Source organism: Dermacentor silvarum, chromosome 1 (genome assembly GCF_013339745.2).
Source record: "Dermacentor silvarum isolate Dsil-2018 chromosome 1, BIME_Dsil_1.4, whole genome shotgun sequence".
NCBI lineage: Eukaryota > Metazoa > Arthropoda > Arachnida > Ixodida > Ixodidae > Dermacentor > Dermacentor silvarum.
In genome coordinates this window covers 420,163,387-420,183,026 of record NC_051154.1, presented here as the reverse complement: position 1 = coordinate 420,183,026, position 19,640 = coordinate 420,163,387, and the positions used below count along the sequence as shown (strand labels likewise).

At 46.1% G+C, this 19,640-nt stretch overlaps 1 protein-coding gene across 4 annotated transcripts in view; it reads left to right on the top strand.

The window, feature by feature from the left end:
* Window positions 1–19,640, top strand: part of LOC119437613 (choline transporter-like protein 4) — a 629,795-nt gene that overhangs the window by 125,090 nt on the left and 485,065 nt on the right. The window contains exon 1 of one of the 4 annotated variants that reach the window (XM_049660743.1): window positions 10,001–10,039. The exons of the other annotated variants lie outside the window; for them this stretch is intronic. Coding sequence (XP_049516700.1) covers window positions 10,012–10,039 — 28 coding nt within the window. The 5' untranslated portion in view covers window positions 10,001–10,011. Of the gene's footprint in view, window positions 1–10,000; window positions 10,040–19,640 lie in introns of those variants that run through there. 4 annotated transcript variants of the gene reach the window in all.

Sequence of the window (19,640 nt, the reverse complement as noted above, 5' to 3'; positions counted from 1 at the left end):
TGAGGGACACCTCGTAGTATTTACCAACTCGCAGCGCGTGTGAATAACGGAAAATCACGCAAAAGTACGTACTATCAGCACCCGAAGCTAACCTAAAAAACAGCGTCGCCAGATTAGCAACGTAGCGTGTCAACAAACTTGTAGAAATCACAGAACCGAATCTGACCTACGAGTTGTTATCTGCACTATTCGCGTGTCGGTGCTGATGTTACGTACCGATTGCGTAATCCAAGGCTCCACTCAATTAGTTGCACTGTTCGAGGCTCGTTGATCCAATATTTATAGACAAAAAAGTATCCTAAACGTTGCGTTGAGCGACCGCCGCCATTTTCCAAAACAGACCGCGAAATACCTCTCGGCGCAATTTCGACGGAAAAATCGCAGCGATTGCTGCGACGTTGCGACTCTGCGACCAACCGGTTGGTCGCAGCCGAAAATCGCAGAAACGGCCCTGCGACTGCGATTTTCGTCGCATGCGACGGAAATCGCACTTCCGGTGCGATAATCGCAGTGCAAAATCGCACCATGTGAAACGGCCTTTAGGGACAAGTGATGGCGTGCTGCTGCGCCTTCAGTTGCCGCAACCGACAAGGCGAGGGCAAAAGAGCTTTTTTTCTTTTTTTTACCATCCGCGAGCGCAAACGCTTGCTGCACACTTGGTAATGCGCCGTCTCGCATCGTCGCGCTGCATCGCATCGTCTCGCATCGTCGCTGCCGTTTTGGAAGCAGCTGCTTCCAAAACGGCATATTAAAGGGTCCCTGAAACGGTTCGGGCAAATTTTGTAGACGCGTAGGGTACAGCTACAGTAAAGCATTCGCGTCACAATTTAAGTGAAACGTCTCATATTAAGAGAGCTACGGACGATTACAAGTTACCCTCCTCCTTAGCCATGCATTTCCTCCCCAACTCGTTTCCGAGTGTTCGGGGCTGATCTCCGCCTTCACTGGCTCTACGTCATGTTGTGACATGTTGTTGTCTATTTCCGGTTGTCTTGTAGCCAGCGCGCGAAGGCTCTCCAACCTCTCCGCTAGCCGCCCGGCCGTCGATCCCCAGCGAGAGCGATCAAGCAGCGTGCGTTGCGAGCGTTCTATCGCAGCGCCGATCGTGTCCGGTATTCCGGTAACCACAGGCGAGCTGGGTGTTTTGACGGATAGGCAGAGGCGTAAACTAAAGCCCCTCCATACGGCTGTGATGAAGGAGCTTCGTAGACGCACGTGAACGGCCTGATCGGGATTGCATGGTCCAGTCATCTCGTGGGGCATAGCTTCACCAGCCAAATATAGAGCTAATAGAGAGTTGTAGAATAGGGGCCCCAAACGTTTTGGGGCCCCAAAGAAATAGCGTCGACACCACTGCGCATGCGCGAGACGCAAACTGCGTTTGGGTTTTGCGTTGGGCACGCTATTTCACCGATTTAGCGGGTGCCCCAAACGCTGCCCCAAAAGCTTTGCGTCAACAAGCATGGCGGCACCCATCGAAGCGACGGCTCTCCGAGTACCAAATTGAGCTTGATTCGTGGTAACGCGTGAAGTTCGTAAGCTAGGAGAACTGAATGCGGTTATCGCTTTCTCTCAACTAACGTGTGTAATAAAGATTGATTCGTTAGACGTCGCTGATTCCGAATTTGATTGTCGATTTTATGGCTCGTAGGCCTAACGTGGATTAGCTTGGCTGGTGAAGGCACGTAAAGTTGGTTACTCAAAATTAAGCGCAACAAATCGCTTGCTGCTAATAGAAGAATCTCTCTATTATAATTAAACGCACTACTGCGAAAGTCAAAATTACTCTTCTTATCATAAAATGGTATAGTTCATTTTCATATTTATAATAGTTTTTCTTTGACACTGTAGTGGCGCTGCAAGCGCAAGACGCTATTCGCGAACGCAAAGCCCTATTCTAAAACTCTTCACTTCTGCATGCCCCAACGCTAACACCCGCACAGCCCTTTGGGGCCCCTATTTTAAAACTCTCTAATATTCATGTAACCAAGTGTAAACAATTTTAAACACATAAAAAGACAACGTGTTTAAGATTACGCCCGTGCCGAAAATTTGAGCCAGCAGCGAAGTAGAAAAAACTTGGTTACTGTTATATTGGCTGTGTGTTTGGTTGAGCTTTGGGCTGCCAGGTGGCTGGCACCGTGCCAGCAGTGCTTGCAAGCAGGCTTCACTCGTGAACGGGAGCGGACGTGTCGAGTTGAGGTGCCATTTCAGCGCAGCAGGAGCGCGTGCCAAAGAGATAAGTTTTATTTTATAATTCGCTTTTTGGTTTTTTTAGGAGGGTTAGCTTAGCCAAGCAATCTTTATAAATTATGTTAATGCCTTTTCACTTTCTTGGTCTTCTCGCTTAGATAAAAGTAGGTAAATAATAATTGTTTTTTTTTTTTGCCACATCTACGCCTTGTTAGTACGAGATGATGGTTGGTACTAGGGGGAACCCACGCGTGCGTATTTCTGGGTGCGAGCGTTCCTACGCGCTGGAAGAAACGCAGTTTGTCAGCACGCGAAGCGAATGGTGCAGATTTTATCTGTAGGATGTGTGTGCTAGGGTCGCGGCTAGACCGCCTAGAGCAAGACAACGATAAGTTAGCTAAGCGGGTTGGAAAGCTAGAAAAGGAACTTAAAATCGAGCAGAAGCAAAGGAAGGAGGCAGAAGAAAAGCTAGCTAACGCAGAAATCCAGCTGAGCGCCACCATTCTGCCAAGCAATGATGAACGCATCGAGGCGAGCACCGCGAACGGAGCTGACTCCGATGCGAGTGCAGAGACAGCCGAACCCGCCACGCCGGGAAGCAGTGGCGGAAACGTCAGTGATAGCCACGAAGGGGTTACCACTGACGCGGCCGCGGAAGAAAACAAAGCCAAGGGCAAGGATAAGAGGGGAGGAAATTGTGACCTCGGGGCACCGTGCCTCGGGGGCAGCTTTCGGCGGTGAGGGGGAAGCGTGGAGTAGTCTTTGTTGGGGATTCCAACATGCGTAAAGTAGAACCGGCAATAACAGAGAGGGTAGATGCAGGCGAACGAGTCCAGGTTAGCGCGCTTCCGGGAAAGCCGATTAGAGAGGTGATAGCGAAGGCCAAGGAACTCATGTGGTGATGATGATGATGGATTTGTTGGCATCCCCTTTGAAACGGGGCGGCGACAAATAGTCACCTAGCCTGCTTGATTTAATCAGGTATACTATACATGTTCATTATCTAGCATTTTTGTATACCTCTCATTATTATTTTTCTTTTTCAAAAAATTTACTTGTGCCGCTGCCTATGATTTTAGGAGATCAGGTCGTATCCATCTTTTCCCTGCTTTTTTTCCACCAGTACTCCAATCGTCTCTTGCTGATCTCTACGGCTGATCTGTTTGTTTCCTTCCACTTTGAAACCAAGCGCTTCTGGGAGTTCCACGTTACCTACGGTTCTCGCTGGGTGGATCCCGTCGCATTCCATCAGGATGTGCTGAGTGGTTTCTGGATCTTTACTGCAGCATGCACATGTCTCATCTAGTTCCGAATATTTGTTCCGATATGTTTTCGTCCTTAGGCAACCGGCTCGAGCCTCAAATAGCAAGGCCCTTTGTGTTATCGTACAGATTTTCCCTTCTAATTTCTTTCTTCTCATTCTTGTAAATCTCCATTGTCCTTTTCGTTTCCATTCTTTGCATCCAATTCACGGTCTCTATTTCTCTCACTTTCTTTCTGATGACCCCTGGTTGTCTATTTGCAGTTTCGATTATCCTGTACTTGGTTGCCAACTTCCTTGACCTCTTCCTCCATTCTGTGTCTACGCTTTTCATGTAGAGATACTTGTGCACTTTAGCCGCCCATTTATTTTCAACCATATTCCTGAGCCTTTCTTCAAAACTAATTTTGCTCTGTGCTTTTCTGACTTCATAAGAGGCCCAACCCATGTCACCCTGCACTGCCTCATTTGTGGTATTACCGTGGGCTCCCAAAGCCAACCGGCCTACTGATCTTTGGTTAACTTCCAAACCCGCCAATATATCCGATTTTAAGCATATAATGACATTTGCGAATGTTAGCGCTGGCACCATTACTCCTCTCCAGATTCCACGCACCACCTCATACTTATTGTGGCCCCACAGTGCTCTGCGTTTCATTATTGCTGTATTCCGCTTCCCCTTTATTTTCAGATTATCTTGGTGGTTGTTTGAGTAATTCTTTCTTTCGTGTATGTGTACGCCGAGGTACTTATATTGCTTCACTATGGGTATTACTTGCTGTTGAGTTGACACCACAAAGTTACTCGTGTGTTCATTAAAGATCATAATTCCTGATTTCTCTGTGCTAAACTTAAGGCCTAGATTTGTCGCTGCATTCCCACAGATATTCGCAAGTATCTGTAAATCTTTTTTATTGTCCGCTAGTAGCACAATGTCGTCTGCGTACATCAGTCCGGGGACCTTCTGTTGCACCATTTGTCCATTACGCATGTAGGATAAATCAAAACCTAATTCGCTGTTTTCCAGTCGTCTTTCTATACCCTTGACGTAAAGCGTGAACAACAATGGTGACAGAGGGCATCCTTGCTTCAATCCTTGGTGAATTCCCACCATTTCATTTCCTTTTCGGCCTTCCCATGCCACTTGTACTTGGTTGTCTCGATATATCTCCCTCAGCAGCTCCACGAAATCGTCATCTATGCCTTCGTATTGAAGAATACCCCACAACAATTCCCTGTCTACGTTGTCATAAGCTCCTTTAATATCTAGAAATGCTATCCATAAATGTCTTTTCTGAGCTACTGAAATCTCTATGCACTGAGTTAGTACAAACATTTTTTATTTTTTTTTATTTTATTCAATACTGCCGGCCGCCTTTTGGTAGCCAAGGCAGGAGTGGGTACATGTGATTAACAAGCTCTTGGTCCATCAGGAGAGCAACAAGAATGGCAATTACAACAGAGAAGAGAGAAAAAAAAAAAGAACGCACAGGCACACAGCAAAATTTTTGCGCAGCAAATCAGGAATAAACAAAGCAAGACATAGACGCGTTACATTCAAATCCGAGGATAAAGCACCAGAAGCATACCAGTTAAAGATAAAACTGAGCACACAAAACTTACTGATTAGAACTGATTGCAGAAAAAAATGCATCAGGTGATGTTAAGGTGGCCACGTCGTAAGGCAACTTGTTCCAGTCTGCTATCGTTCTTGGAAAGAAGGACAGCTTGTATGCATTGGTTCTGCATTGTGGCATTACAATAGTTTTATCGTGTTTGTGTCGAGTTTGTCGTGTTGTGTTGTACTGCATATAAGTACTGAATTCTATTTTGGTACGATTATTGATGATGGCAAATAACATGTTCAAACGGTGCATTTTTCGACGGGATTCCAAGGTGGGAAGACCGGAGCGATTAAGTAGATCAGATATCGATACCTGTCTTCCGTAGGCATGGTATATAAATCGCAGTGCCTTTTTCTGAACCCCCTCAATACTTTTTATATCCGTTTTAGTGTGCGGATCCCAGACCACGTCAGCATATTCCAGTAAGGGACGCACGAGTGAAGTGTAGGTTACCAGCCTTGTTTTAGTAGTTGCATGTTTTAACCGGTGTCTTATCAGCCATAGTCTTTTGGATGCTACTGAAACCATATTTTTAATGTGGGGGCTCCAACAGAGATTCGCGCTGAACGTTACGCCAAGATACTTAAATTGCTCCACTGGTTCGAGAGAAGCGCTATTAATTGTGTAAGAATACTTCAATGGAACTTTTTTTCGGGTTAAGGTCATTTGTTTGCACTTCGTGACATTTAATGACATCGTCCAGTTTTGGCACCAATTACTAACGGCACATAAATAGTTATTTAGAATAGTCTGGTCACCTTCAGCAAGAATTGTATGGTAAACTACGCAGTCATCTGCAAAAAACCGGGCACGCACAGCAGAGTCAAGCTTGAGGTCATTTAAATATATAAGAAAAAGAAGTGGCCCAAGGACTGAGCCCTGTGGCACTCCTGAAAATACTGGAGCGATGGGTGAACTTGAAGTGGATATCTGGACGTACTGTTGCCTGTGTGATAGGTATGAATCAAGCCACTGCAAAATTTGTTGATTTTGCAAGATGTGCCTTAGTTTTAGTAAAAGTTCACAATGCAGTACTCGGTCGAAGGCTTTTTCAAAGTCCAGAAAAATGGCGTCTATTTGTCCCACTTTGTCAAGAGTTGAGCAGAAATCATTGGAAGTGTGTATTAACTGTGTCGCGGTAGATAACCCGCGACGAAAACCATGTTGAGTTTCTGAAAAAAAGTTATTGTCTTCCAAGAATGAGGCGATGTGCTTAAAAACGAAGTGTTCCATTACTTTAGTTGCAGTACACAACAAACTAATTGGCCTGTAGTTAGCAACGTGGAACTTAGTACCAGATTTGTGCACAGGAATAACCTTTGCCAGTTTCTAATCACTGGGGACGTCGCCTTCACGCAGACTGGTACTGTAAATGACAAAGAGGAATTTCGCACACCATTCCGCGTACCTGGAAAGAAACGCGTTTGGAATATCGTCTGGTCTTCTAATATCGTCATATTGTCTTCTAAGCGTCTGCCTGGCCTGAACCCATTCTGTAGTTCCCCCAATACACCGTTTTCCTCCACCCACTTCGACAGTTCTAATTTTATGGCTTGCATTGCCATTCTATATATCACCGACGTTACTGTAACTGGCCTGTACGAGCTCGTCTTATCCTTATCTCCTTTGCCTTTGTAGATGAGATTCATCTTGCTTTCACGCCAACGGGAATTTTCTTTGTTCTAATCACTTGCTCTATGGCATTAGTCAGCAGTGCCTTGCTTTTTGGACCGAGGTTTTTGATTAGCTGTATTGGGATTTCATCGGGTCCTGCTGCCGTGTTGTTAGTGACATTTTGTGCTGCCTTTTTCCAATAAAAGCTTTCTATGCTAAATTTTGATCTCTCTGGCCTCTCTGCTGTTGCTGGATCTGTTGTCTGAACTGCGTTTTTTCTCGTGCCGAAGTTATCCCTAATAACGTCTGTGATGTACCGCAGCGCATCATCGCCTTCATAGATGTTACCGTCTTCATCCCTTATAGTCGTTTGCGAGTTTCTAGTTGGAGCTCCGAGTGCTTTTATATGGTTCCAGAATCTTTTTGGGGCGCCTTTGTCTCTTTTGTGAATGTTATGCACCCAACGTTCACTTGCGCATTTAATTTTCTCTTGCACGAGCTCACTCGCAACCCTTTTCTTTTCTCGGTCTGTATTCCATCTAAGGAGTACCTCTTCTTCTTGTAATCCCAACTTTTTGGCTTCTCGATGAACCCTAGATGCCTCTTTACGCTCTTCTATAGCTTTTTTAATTTCCTTGTTCCACCACTTACGTGGTTTCCTCTTTCCAATCCAACAATTGTTTTGCCGTGTCCGCCTTATTTAATGCTGCATAACCTCCACCGGTTCCTTATATTCCCAGACTGCTGTAGGAAAAGCCTCAATTTTCTTCTCTATGTTGTTTGCGATCTCTGTTATTTGCTCGTCATTCATTTTTAGAAATTCTGAGGCTATTGATTCATGTTCTGCGCTAGTATCTCGCCCAAACTTTAATGCTAAACGTCTATGATCGCTTCCCAGGCTATTTTTTCCATTTTCGTCTATTATCATTTGGTCTAGTTGTTCGTAGACCATTTCTGAGACTAAGGCGTAGTCGATACATGACTGCCTGTTTCCGCATTGCCACGTTACCTGTCCATGACACTTATTCTCCCTGTTAATTACTATAAGGTTCTGTTCATCACACAGATCCAGCACTAGAGAGCCGTTGTAATCAGTATATCCGTCTAAATCGTCCATGTGCGCGTTCATATCTCCCACTAGTATCACCTGGCCCGAGTTACTGAACTCATTAATATCGCTTCTAATGCAATCGACCAATTCCTTATTTTTTTCTCTGCTATCACTACCTGTCCATAGGTAAGCTACTCCCAGCCACGTCTTTTTACCTTGCCATGTACCACTAATCCATAAATGCTCTTTACATGTCTCGTTTACCCTTCGCCACTTCAGACCTCGCCTAATTAGTACGCCTACGCCTCCGCCTTGACCCGGTCATTCTGTTGCACCCTTCCCATACAAAGTTGTCAATAACAGGCGGCTGCTCCAAATCTCGTAGAGGCGTTTCGGTCAAGGCGTACACGCTAATCGCTTCGTCATTCAGTTGCGTTTGAATTTCCAGCCATTTTTCCTGCTTGCGACCACCCTGCATGTTAATGTAGCAAATTTTACCTTCTCTATTCTTATCCTTTCTGCGTCTTTTCCTGACTCCTGGTCGCCTAATTCTGCCCTTTACTGGTGTTTCGCTATGTTCAATACTCAATCCTGCTTCCTGATTGCCTGGGGCCCGCCTAAAAAAGCTACAGCTCGTGCCGCGAATCGACGTCCGACCGGTGTTGCTACACTTTCACTAAAATGTACCCTGTCAAACACAAAAGCGCATTCGCGGCCTGCTCGCTGCACTTCTCGGTTGATGTCAATGACCGTAAAATTCATTGCTTTAGCTAGAGTCCAAATTTCCCTGTTTACTGCAAGAACTGCCCTTTCAATTTTATAACCCTGCCTTTCAACCTCTGGCACCGTGCACACCGCGATTTGTACTTCCTTTGAAACATTCCGCAGGTGGGTGACCCCTTTGGCTATTTGCTTTGTGATCCCTGCTCCTCGTCCGTGTAGTACGTCAATCACTCCGCCCATTATCACCACTAGGTGTGTCTCCTCCATTGTGTCCCACATGCGTTCCTTGGCCTTCGCTATCACCTCTCTAATCGGCTTTCCCGGAAGCGCGCTAACCTGGACTCGTTCGTCTGCCCCTACCCTCTCTGCTATCGCCGGTTCTACTTTATGCATGTTGGAATCCCCAACAAAGACAACTCGACGCTTTCCTTCCCCCTCATCGCCGAAAGCTGCCACAGAGCGCACCGTCGGAGCGGCGTCCGGTGGCGAACGAGTCGTACTGCATGGTAGCCATGTGGAGCTGGGGTCGTCAAACGCCGGTGGTGGACGCAGCTGGGCCATGCTATGTAGAAAAAGTGGACGTCCCGGCAGCGGACCGGTGGCGGAGGGAAGGTGTCGAACGGGCGAGATCGCCCACTTCTGATACCATGTCGAGCGAGCGAATGACACAGCAGCTCCGGGCGGGCCCAGAAGTATTTGTAGCCGTGGATGCTGTGCTGCCATCCAGCGGTACTGCCGTACACTACATTTATAGCCCTGGGTTGAGGGAGCACATGTTGCACCGGTGGGTCTAGTCGTGCGTTTTGAACAGATTGCAGGGCGCGAGAATGAACCCGTTAATGCGGCGCCGCCTATGACTCTGTGCCGACAGTATCTAATAGTGTTCGCTACCTGACAGGAGGTCCCCTTACAGCCTTGTGGCAAAGCGGTGACATGCATTGGATATTGCGCTAACACGGTGTACATCGGCATATAAGAGGGTTTAACGTGGAGTCAGATGCATGCAGAATTGTCGAGCAGCAATCAATGAAAAAGGCTCTACGATAATTCAAAGGGCAGTGCAGTGCTGTTCGAATCCAGGCCAGGAAGACGGTCCGTGTGGAAATGGCATGTTGACACGTTGTTCTGTCAGAATGTCGCTATATCCATCGAGCGATAAATGCTTGGCATGACAGTCTTTGGATACAGGTCAATTTCCCGTGCAGACTAGTAAAAGACGGTTCAAATATTGGTGGCTAAATGCATCGAAAGCGCAGAATATTAAGAACGATACTTTTTATGGCATTAATGTGTCTTACGAATTTGTTTGTTTCTTCACACGCACCACGGATTTTCAGGGCCGAAAATAGACGCACTAGAAAGTTGAAAATGTTCGTTTCGAAGAGGATACTCGGCAAGTACATCCATCCGCGTTTTGGGTTGCGCAAAGTGGTCAACTTTCTGTCGTATGAGAGAGCCTCTTTTCGCGCGGCGGCGCTCCGTGCGTCCCGTCACGGCTTTCTTGTATAAGCAGCTGCTGCCAGATGTGACCCACCTGGCGAAGGATGGACGCCAGCACTCCGCTCAACGCAGGTACGTCTCCTCGTTGCTCACGTCTCGCGCATTGGTTTCACGAGGAGCGCCATGTGGCACATGTTCGTCGCTGAGCTTTAGTGGGCTGACCTCGATGGTCCGATTCTCCCGAGCGTTTCGTATCTATGGCGCGTTTCATTGGCAGCTCAGCGGTAGTGTAAGCTTTAGGAAAGAGCAGCATTGACGAGCGCATAATCCCGGCTCCTTGTTTGCCCATCGGATTGGCTCGAACTGCACTAGCAGCCACGGAGCATCGCACATCCCCCCCCTCCACGCTGGGTGATCCCAGCCGACGCTCTCGACACTGTCGTTTGCAACTGTGGGAATATTCTTTGATTTTATTCTTCTAAGAGAGTTTACGCTGCTGCTGGAGACCAGCGATTGATGCCATATTAATAGCTTCTCTTCGATCCATGCCTTTAGGCAATCTGACAATTTGTCGCGATAGACGCGAGACTTTATTGTTTAGCCAATTTAACCGTGCTTGCATCCGGACTAGTACACGTTACAGAAATAAATAAATAACCGATTACCATTACTTATTACCTTTACCAATTCCGGCCCCGCGAAAGTAATGGATGATAAGTAATCCATTACTTTAGCGTTACTTTCCTCCCAACATTTATTAACATTGCAGAAATACAGTGAATAGAACGAGCTGGCCTGCCTCTGTCAATGCGTCCTCAGCAGTCACGGTGTTTCTCTTCACTGAGCATTGCTTTTCATCATTTTTTTCCGTAATCTTCCATCGTTTTCCTTGTGAATACATCTGCAGCGACACTGCAAGCTCACTCGATCTGCGTGCTGGAGAGCAGGGCCGTCACGTACCTTGCTCACAAGATTGTGCCAATGCCAGTGTGCTCGGGTCGAAGCGCTTCGTTGTTGCTGTGCTTAGAGCAAGGTGCTCCCGATAAGGCCCGTGATAAACTGCAAGATCGCCCGTAGGTGATTTCCTGTTACAAACGGCCGACGTGGATATGGAGCCGTAGAAGGGCTGTTTCAATTTGCTCCTGGTGGACCTCCTCCTCGGCGCCCTTCACTCGTTAGCCATTTTGACTTCAACGACTAATTGTAACGGACGCCAGCAAGCGATCACGCTCCTTGAAAAGGTAACCAAAACTGTAATATAAAAGATCGGCAGCATGTTACACTCCTGTAGCACGTGAAGGCGAATGCCTGCTTAGTAATGGGCCGTCTCGCATCGTCGCGTTGCTGCTTTCGCAGTTCGGCTCGTTTCCGACGTTTAGCTGCGGCTTCGTGCGCTCGTACTCGCGCCAACGACGTTTCGACTTTACGTTGCATCCTCTCAGCTGTGGAAAGCAGCACTCGCGGTCGAACGCCTTGCTCCCGCCACTTTGCACGCCGTTTCTCGTTTGGTGAGCATCCTCGGCCGTAGCGTACTTGCAAGGCCTACCGCGCTATCCGCTAGGCCCCGGGCGAGCGTCCTCCATCGCCGTCTCTCTCGCTTCGCAGCTGACTGTCGCGACAACCGCCGCCGCGTTACGTCAGCGACGCAGCACCTGTTTTTCTTTTTTCTTTCTGCGCGTGCCGTTCTTTCCCCTCTCCTTCTGGCGCTCGCTCGCAGGTCACGTGTTTTTTTTTTTTTTTTTGTTTTTTACCACTAAATTAGACGCCGCGTTTTTCTTTTTTCAAGGCCATTGCGCAACGAGCCACTAAGGCCTTCACCTTAATATAAAGCTGCGTAATATTCAGTCCTAGTAGTGCTGTTCGTGTGCTACAATGGCAAAAGTAGACGTGCATGAGTCGCGTACGTATATGTCAAGCAGATATGAACATGTGTGTTTAACGGGTAAAAATTAGTCTATATCAGAGAAGACATAGACTATACACTAAGCGAAGAATTAAGCAGCAGCTTTTGAAGGCCGCGCGCTTCCTGGAGGAATATATATATATATATATATATATATATATATATATATAACAAATGAGAGAAAAGCTCCGAGGTTCGACTTCCTAGAGAGCTGTGCAAGCCTTGCCATGTTCAGGTGGCGTAGCGTGGGAAAGTTTTCATTCCTTTGGAGCTCCCGCCAAATTCCGTCGCCCGCGGGGGCGTCTGCATCAGCAAACGTTTGATGTGTTGCGACACCCGAGCATATTGGGGTTGGACCCTCCCGACCGTGCGTGGCTTAGCCGTTTCCGGGCAAAAGGGGATTCTGGGGGTTGAGCCGATGCTGGTTGTTTGGACCTTTAAGGCCCCTTGGCGGAGGCAACACACCCCTTCGGCTTCGCGTAGACAGCACCTGCGGACGGACCCGCCCGCGGGAAATCGGTAGTTGCCTTTGCCTGTCCTCCTCTCCAATCTTCCTCTCACTTTCAGTCTTTCCTTTCTTAATAATAATATTAATACCAAATAATATTGTTGTTTTTTCTAAGACGCGTATTAAAATCTTCCACACCAACGGTACGTCCATTGGCATACAAAACACTCGTCTGCCCCGCTTTTAGAATATGCTGTAGTCATACGGGACCGGTTCACTAAAAGCGATATTGGAAAGCTAGAAAGCTTACAAAAAAGAAGCAGTTCGATTCATCTACGATACATATAGTATTCTGACCCGGGGTCGGGGACGAGAGACGGAGTCTTTGAGCAGACGAAGAGGAGACGAAAGCTTTATTAGCCCCGAGAACGACCTGCAGGGGCGCTGCGAGCGCCGCTCGCGTGACGTCAGGGCACGGACTCGCGCTTGTCGTCTGCTGCCGTTCGGGCGCCTTCTGTAGTGTTTCCGTTTGTTCGCTGTCGTTCCCTGTGCTTGTATACGTATGGCGGTCATCCCAAATACACCTTTACGACGTCTTCATTCGCGCAAACTTATTCCAAGAGCTTATTTCCTAGACAATTTATTTCTCAAGGGCAACACTGCAGTGCCATCCGAAGGAGCTCAGACCAGCCCATTGCGTGTTTTTCATGCGCGGATCTAGACTTTGTAGATTGAGGACTAATAAAAATGCATAAATAGGGTGTGACTAATAAAAGCACAAACGCAAATACATATCACATAAGAATCCTGTTAGGATACCATACCTGCAGGGGTGCAACGAGCATGTCACTGTCTGCTACATATGACTGCTACATTTACCTTGATTTTAACACATTAAAACGTGTTTGCTTATGACGAGTAGCTCATGGTATAACATCTAATTTTATTGCGATAGCAATTATATGGACACTCAAAAGCAGATTTCTGCCGTCGGCGTCGCCGTCGCCGTCGCCGTGAGGTTCCGTATGACGTCATTTGGAGATGAAATCGTCGCCGCGCGCCGAACGCTGTATGTGCGAGTGAAAGGGCGCGAGGGGCGCGTCTTTCACGGGGAGTGAACGCACGGCGGAGAACAAACGCGCGTTCTGCGCCGTGCTCGCTTAAGGGCTGCAGAATTAGGCGTCTCGTTTCCCCTTTACAATCACCATATATGTAGAGCAAACGCGCCTTCTTCAGACGCGCGAGAGGCCGTGGGGGAGGGGGAAGGAAGGGACGCGACGTTTAGCTGCGGCACCAAGTGCCTATTTATATGAGAGGCTCCAGCAACAGTCACCAACGCCGCACGCATTTAGAGCTAACGCGGGCAAAACGCCGATGGCGTCGACAACAGTTCTGCGTGTTGTTGCTACCAAAGCCGCTCACCTTACTTCGTATGAGATTGCTGTGTTGCTATCGCATTCATTGCTTCGCCCTTAGGGCGAAACTGTGACATTTTTTCATTTCTTCGCAAAAACGCTCGGCAGTAGCACGAGGACCTGACACTGCAGTTTAGATTGAACCAGCACCACTTGTTTATTTAACTGCTTCTCAAAATTAGGCCGTTCTTCATCGGTTAATTTTAAGTGGCGGTAAATTGAAGTAAAGCTAATTGAGGCTTACAGTTATTTGCAGAATACGCAAAGGAATGTGATAATATTTATTCACGGTTTCATGCTACACGTTCAACTCACATGTGCAATCTACTGCTGCTTGTTTCTTGAGGAACAGACGTCACGAATCTGTTCGGCGAACTGACACAGGCTGCTCGGGCCAAATTTTTTAGTGAAATATGTCTTTTGGGCCGTGTGGCTGCAGCTAGAAAGAAGCCGAAGCCTCATTCATTAGTAGTATGGGGCTTATTGAAGATATTGACACGTATACATGTTTATCTTTCACCGGTGGCCGCTTTCCACCGGCTAACAAATGTTAAACGTTATCGCTCGGCGCAGGACGCGCCTGTATCGGATGTTTCTAGAACGTTATCGATGCTTCTTTTCGTTGCCTGTTTTCACCGACGCTTATGTTATCTGATTGTGTGACCGACGCGAATTGTCTAGACCTTTCTGGAAGAGACGCGGGCATCAGGGATTAATCTGGAACCTTCGATGACTCAGGTATAAAAGCCGACGCGTCTCGCCGCTGATCAGATTTTCGACGACCGCCGACTGTGTTCGCCGCTTTCGTTGTGCTTTGAGTGTAGCTTGCTTTTATGGGCACAGGTTCGCCCAATAAAGAATCAGTTTCGTCATACAGTTTTACGACTGCTCACTTCAGCGTCACTACTACGTGACAATATCATTATTCTCTTGTGGAGGTCAAAAATCAAGTGATTTCATTTGAGGCTTGTGGTGTATTCTCGATGAGGCGGGTATGTGAGGTTCTCTTTTATGTACTCACGAAGCAAATAGTTCTTAGTTTGGGTGTAGTTAAACAAACGCAGGATCGAGACATGGTGAGGCAGAAGGCGTTTTAATTTTCTTTTTCAGCGCAGCCTAAGCTGCGCTGTATAACCTCAAGTATACCTTAGGCATTGCAATTGGCGCTTAAAGAACTGCTTCATGGTTTCAATTCGAAGTTGTAGTGAACTGATGGGTTTCGCGAATAATGAATACCTCGCCATAACGACAGTAGGTAGATTTATTTGCGTAAGGGCTGTGCCATGACGTCGATAAAGGCAACTGAGGGTCACTATGAAACATTTTCTCGCTTGCAATTGATAGGCTCTCGATCTTAACCACGAAACTGTTCTTTCAGGTGATTACTGTTATGGTATTCGTGAAGTATACACATACTATACGTGACGCGCCGTCGTGTCAACAGCCATGAGCAATGCGTTTTCTGGGTGCCTGCTTCAGAGAAGGGTGAATGTATTAGCAAACGTTTTCATGCAAAATGCGCGCCTAACTCTTTCTTTTACGCGTTAATAAAGTACCCGTATTTGGCTAGAAAAACTCACCATAGTAATAAGAATCATCATAAATGATTCGCTGTGCAGTTTCTTTCTAACACGCATTTATAATATTGACATCAAATACCAATACCAAGATTTTTCTTGTGAACTGCAATGTCTCTCATAGCTAAGCACTAAGGGAATGTTAAGTGTTTTACGGAGCATCATACACAACTTCGTGTGTTGAAATTGCAGTCACTATTTTTACGCAAAGCTTATGGACAGACACGGCGCATATACGCATTGCAAAACCAGTAGATCTCTTCAATGCTATATAGCTGGCGATATCCACGCCGCGAATTTTCACGACTCGCGGTTTTGAAGAAGAAACTGCCGTTCAGGCATGACAGTAAAAAGAAGCCGATATATCCCTCAAAGTACGGCTCGAGCCACCAATACGCCAAGCATGCACGAAGGGAACGAGCGCCGAGCGAGCGAGCGAGCGAGCGCCGTCCTGGCCGTGACGTAACTCGTAGAGGGCGCCACTCCAACTTCTCGCCGCTAATAGGGGGTATGCACTGAACCTTGATCCGCGAGGCGGCGACAGCATCGCCGGGCAGCCGCGCCATGTTTACGGTCGTCGGTTCGTCCGTGCGTCGCGGAAGTATTGGACATCGCTTTCGTTCAAGCCGTCGTGGGGAGTTCGCACACAGCAGTGTTTTGTGCGCGGATCCATGAGTACGTGTTACTACGTAGATATAGTACTTGAATTAGTGTATCTGCGTGCACGGAGAGACTATACGTGTCGCGATTGTACGCCAATGCAGCAGCGGCATAATGGTGAACTGCGCGGTGTCACCGTCTTCTTTTATGAGAAGCCACGGTGCGAGCAGCTTTTCATTGAATGACTGTGAATGACGAAGCTGCGAGTACAAACAGACAGCTTAAGCGTCGAGATCTAAAAATTTGAATTCAATTTGAAAATTGTGGTGGCTGCAGATCGAGTTGGAGCACTTACTACTTTTCAAAATAAAACAATGTCAACGCGAATTTGCACGACGTCAACGAATAGCATTTGCGGGACTACGTAAATGCTGACGGTCATTCAAAAGTCAAGAAGTTACAAATACAATATACGTGTTTCTTTCGAAAGCTGCGCGTTTCTAACCAGCACTAAACACTTGCACGGAACGCAGCTGTTGTGGAGGTCTAAAAAATCATTTGAAAACAACCGCTGGCAACTGCTGCATCTAATCCCATCACCGTGCTTATGGGATGCACACACACACACGCACACACACACACACACACGCACACGCACACGCACACACACACACACACACACACGCACGCACACACGCACACACACACACGCACACACACACAAAAAAAAGCGCGAAGAAAAATAAACGACGGACGCTCGCTCACCGTTCCGACAACAACAACAATTTGACGAACGGCTGCTGCACCCAGCCGATCGTCAAATAATTATGGCTTTCTATGGATTTGTATAATTTTAGTTGCTCGCGCGACACAAAACTTGTTCCGTGCACACGATAGTCCTTGATGTCGGTGAAATCCACGCGAGGCAACAGCCCGACAACGCGCTGAAGTTCAGCGTCTTTCAGCTCAAGTGGGTCGACGCCGCAGCACAAGCGCACTTTTTATTGGTAGTGCAATCGCTCAGGTTTATCTAAACCGCGTGGGTATGCACTTTTTCATTTTATTTCCCATCTCACAGTACAGATGGAGGGGTTGTAGAAAAAAGCTGCGCCAGGACAGCTTGACGAGTCTACAAACCTAATGTTCAGCAGGGGGGCAGTACTGGAACTCGTACAATTATAACACGTAAATAAGTACACCAAGGAATGACCAAAGAATGCACAAAACAGCAATATGTACACATAAGCGAACCTAAGCCATGTTATTTAAATACATACTATGAAGTTATTCGCGCGAACAGGAAAACAAATCAAAATTATTGACAGCATACCGATTGAGAAGAGACGGAAGAGTATAGTGAAGTCGAGGTGTCGTACTATCCTTGTTGGATAGCCTAATACCCTTTTCCTTAGTTCTGCTAATTTCCTGAGGTTATATGATTTCCTATTTAAAAATGACACTAAGGCAATAAAGGTTTAATCACTCTAGAGTGGCTAAATAAAGCTGCACTCGGATGGCGAATGATACACATGCCGGAGATACCTTTTTCGGATTAAGTGAATGTTGGTAAACGTTGTGGTGCCCCAAATTAACTGGCAATAGTTTAAATATGAGCTGAAGTTGTATATGAGCATCTTAGTTTATGACACCAGTGATTACTTTGCTTAATACGTAATTAGCGTGCCAATCCCATGACATATTCCAAGAAACTATAACCCCTAGGCATTTCAACTGCTCCATTATTTCTACAGGACGCGAATTTAATATCTCCATGCGGTGGGATCAGTTTATTTTTTGGCTAAAAATGACAGCCTTAGTTTTACTCTCGTTGAGTTTCGTTGAATTATCGGCTGACCATTCCTCAAGAGCTTTCATTGCGACGTTACATTGGTCAATAAGTTCTGAAATGTTATTACCGGCAAAAAATAGACTTGTACCATCCGCATAGATGACAAACTTTGCATTATGGCTAATACTTATAATATCGTTTATATAAATGTTGAAGAGTAAAGGTCCTAGTGTACTTCCTTGAGGGACACCGCATACAAGAGGTTTCGGCCCAGACTGTATACCATTAATTAATACCACTTGTTGCCTAAATGACAGATATGGGTTTAATAATGACTTCCTTGGACACCATAGCACTGCAATTTATTTAGCAAGATTTTATGATCCACGAGGCCAAAAGCCCTTGAAAAATCCACAAACACACCAAAGACAGTAGCTTTGTTTTCTAGTTGGGTTATTATATACTCTTTTTGTTCGAGTAATGCAGACTCAGTTGATTTGCCTTTACAGAAGCCAAACTGAAATGGTGTTAGCAGATTAGATTTATTGATGAAGTTAGACAGTCTTTGATGAAGCACTCTTTCAAAGTCTTTTGAGAACACTGGCAGAATTGATATTGGTCGGTAGTTTCCAGGAACATTTCGATCTCCTTTTTTATAAAGGAGAATGACTTTCGCTAACTGCATTTTTTCTGGAAAAACTGCACTTGCTAAACAGATGTTGAAGATGTGGGCAAGTATGGGGGCGATTATTTCAGCTACATGCTTCACTGGCCGTATTTGAATGTCATCAGTCTACTGCTGTTGTTAAGATTTCTTATCACTGACACTACTTCGCTTTCCATAACTGGGTGCAGAAAAACTGATTCGTCATTTCGTATGTGTATATATTTGCAAGCATCAGATTGAGCGGCACTAGTAGTCAGGTTTGTTAAGAACGTATTGAATACATTAGCCAATTCTACACCAGATACTTCCTTTCCGTCAATATTTCAATTTGGTTAATGCAGTGTGTGCAATCTTACGCTGTAAGAGTGTATTTAATTTTGCCCAAAGTGCACTGTCTCGAGAATTCTTGACATCTAGAAGTGATAGGAAGCTCGTGCAGATCGCAGTTTCTTGGTCAATTTATTCCTTGTTGTTGTTAATTTTTCCTTCTTTCGAGGAACCCGGTTGGGTTTCCATTGTAGCAAATTGCTACATTTGGGTGGATGTCTCAGTTTCCCTTTAATCAATTTATTCCTATATTTCTTAAATACCGCAAGGTCCTCAGCTTGTCGAGTGCCCAAAAATTTCCTGTGTAACTTTTGTTTGGTTTGTATTTCAGTAGGACGTTCTGGCGGGCTAGTTGGTTCATACCTTTTAGACGTTTATAAACTGCGCAAAAAAACGACGACACAAGAAAACACACACGACACCACGAGCGCACGTGGTGTCGTGTGTGTTTTCTTTCTTGTGTCGTCGTTTTTTTGCGGAGTTTATAAACGTCTAAAAGCAATGGTTTGTATTTCTCTGCGGAGCTCTGGCGTTATCCAGGGCTTGCAGATTTTGCGACTTTTCGAGTGGGTCACGAGAGGAAAATAGTCATGATATATTTGTTTAAAGGTCATCAAGTAATAGACAGCGCCAGAATATACACGGGACCAAACGACGAGTAACGAGACAGACACAGGGCGCCCTGTGTCTGTCTCGTTACTCGTCGTTTGGTCCCGTGTATATTCTGGCGCTGTCTATTACTTGATGATGAAGAACCAAAAAACACGTCCTTACCTGTTTAAAGGTATCAATAAACATATTATAGGCTAAATTTGCACCGTCTTTTCAGCTATCTTGCTCCAATCTATTTTCACGAGCTCGTTACCAAACGATGTCAGTGATGTCTCTGTAATTTCTTGGCATGTGAATGATGTAGATTTCTCCCTATTGTACCAGGCTTCTCTATGCAAACACGGGAAGATGATCACTAATGCAACAAGATAAAGCGCCCGATATAACATTCGTCT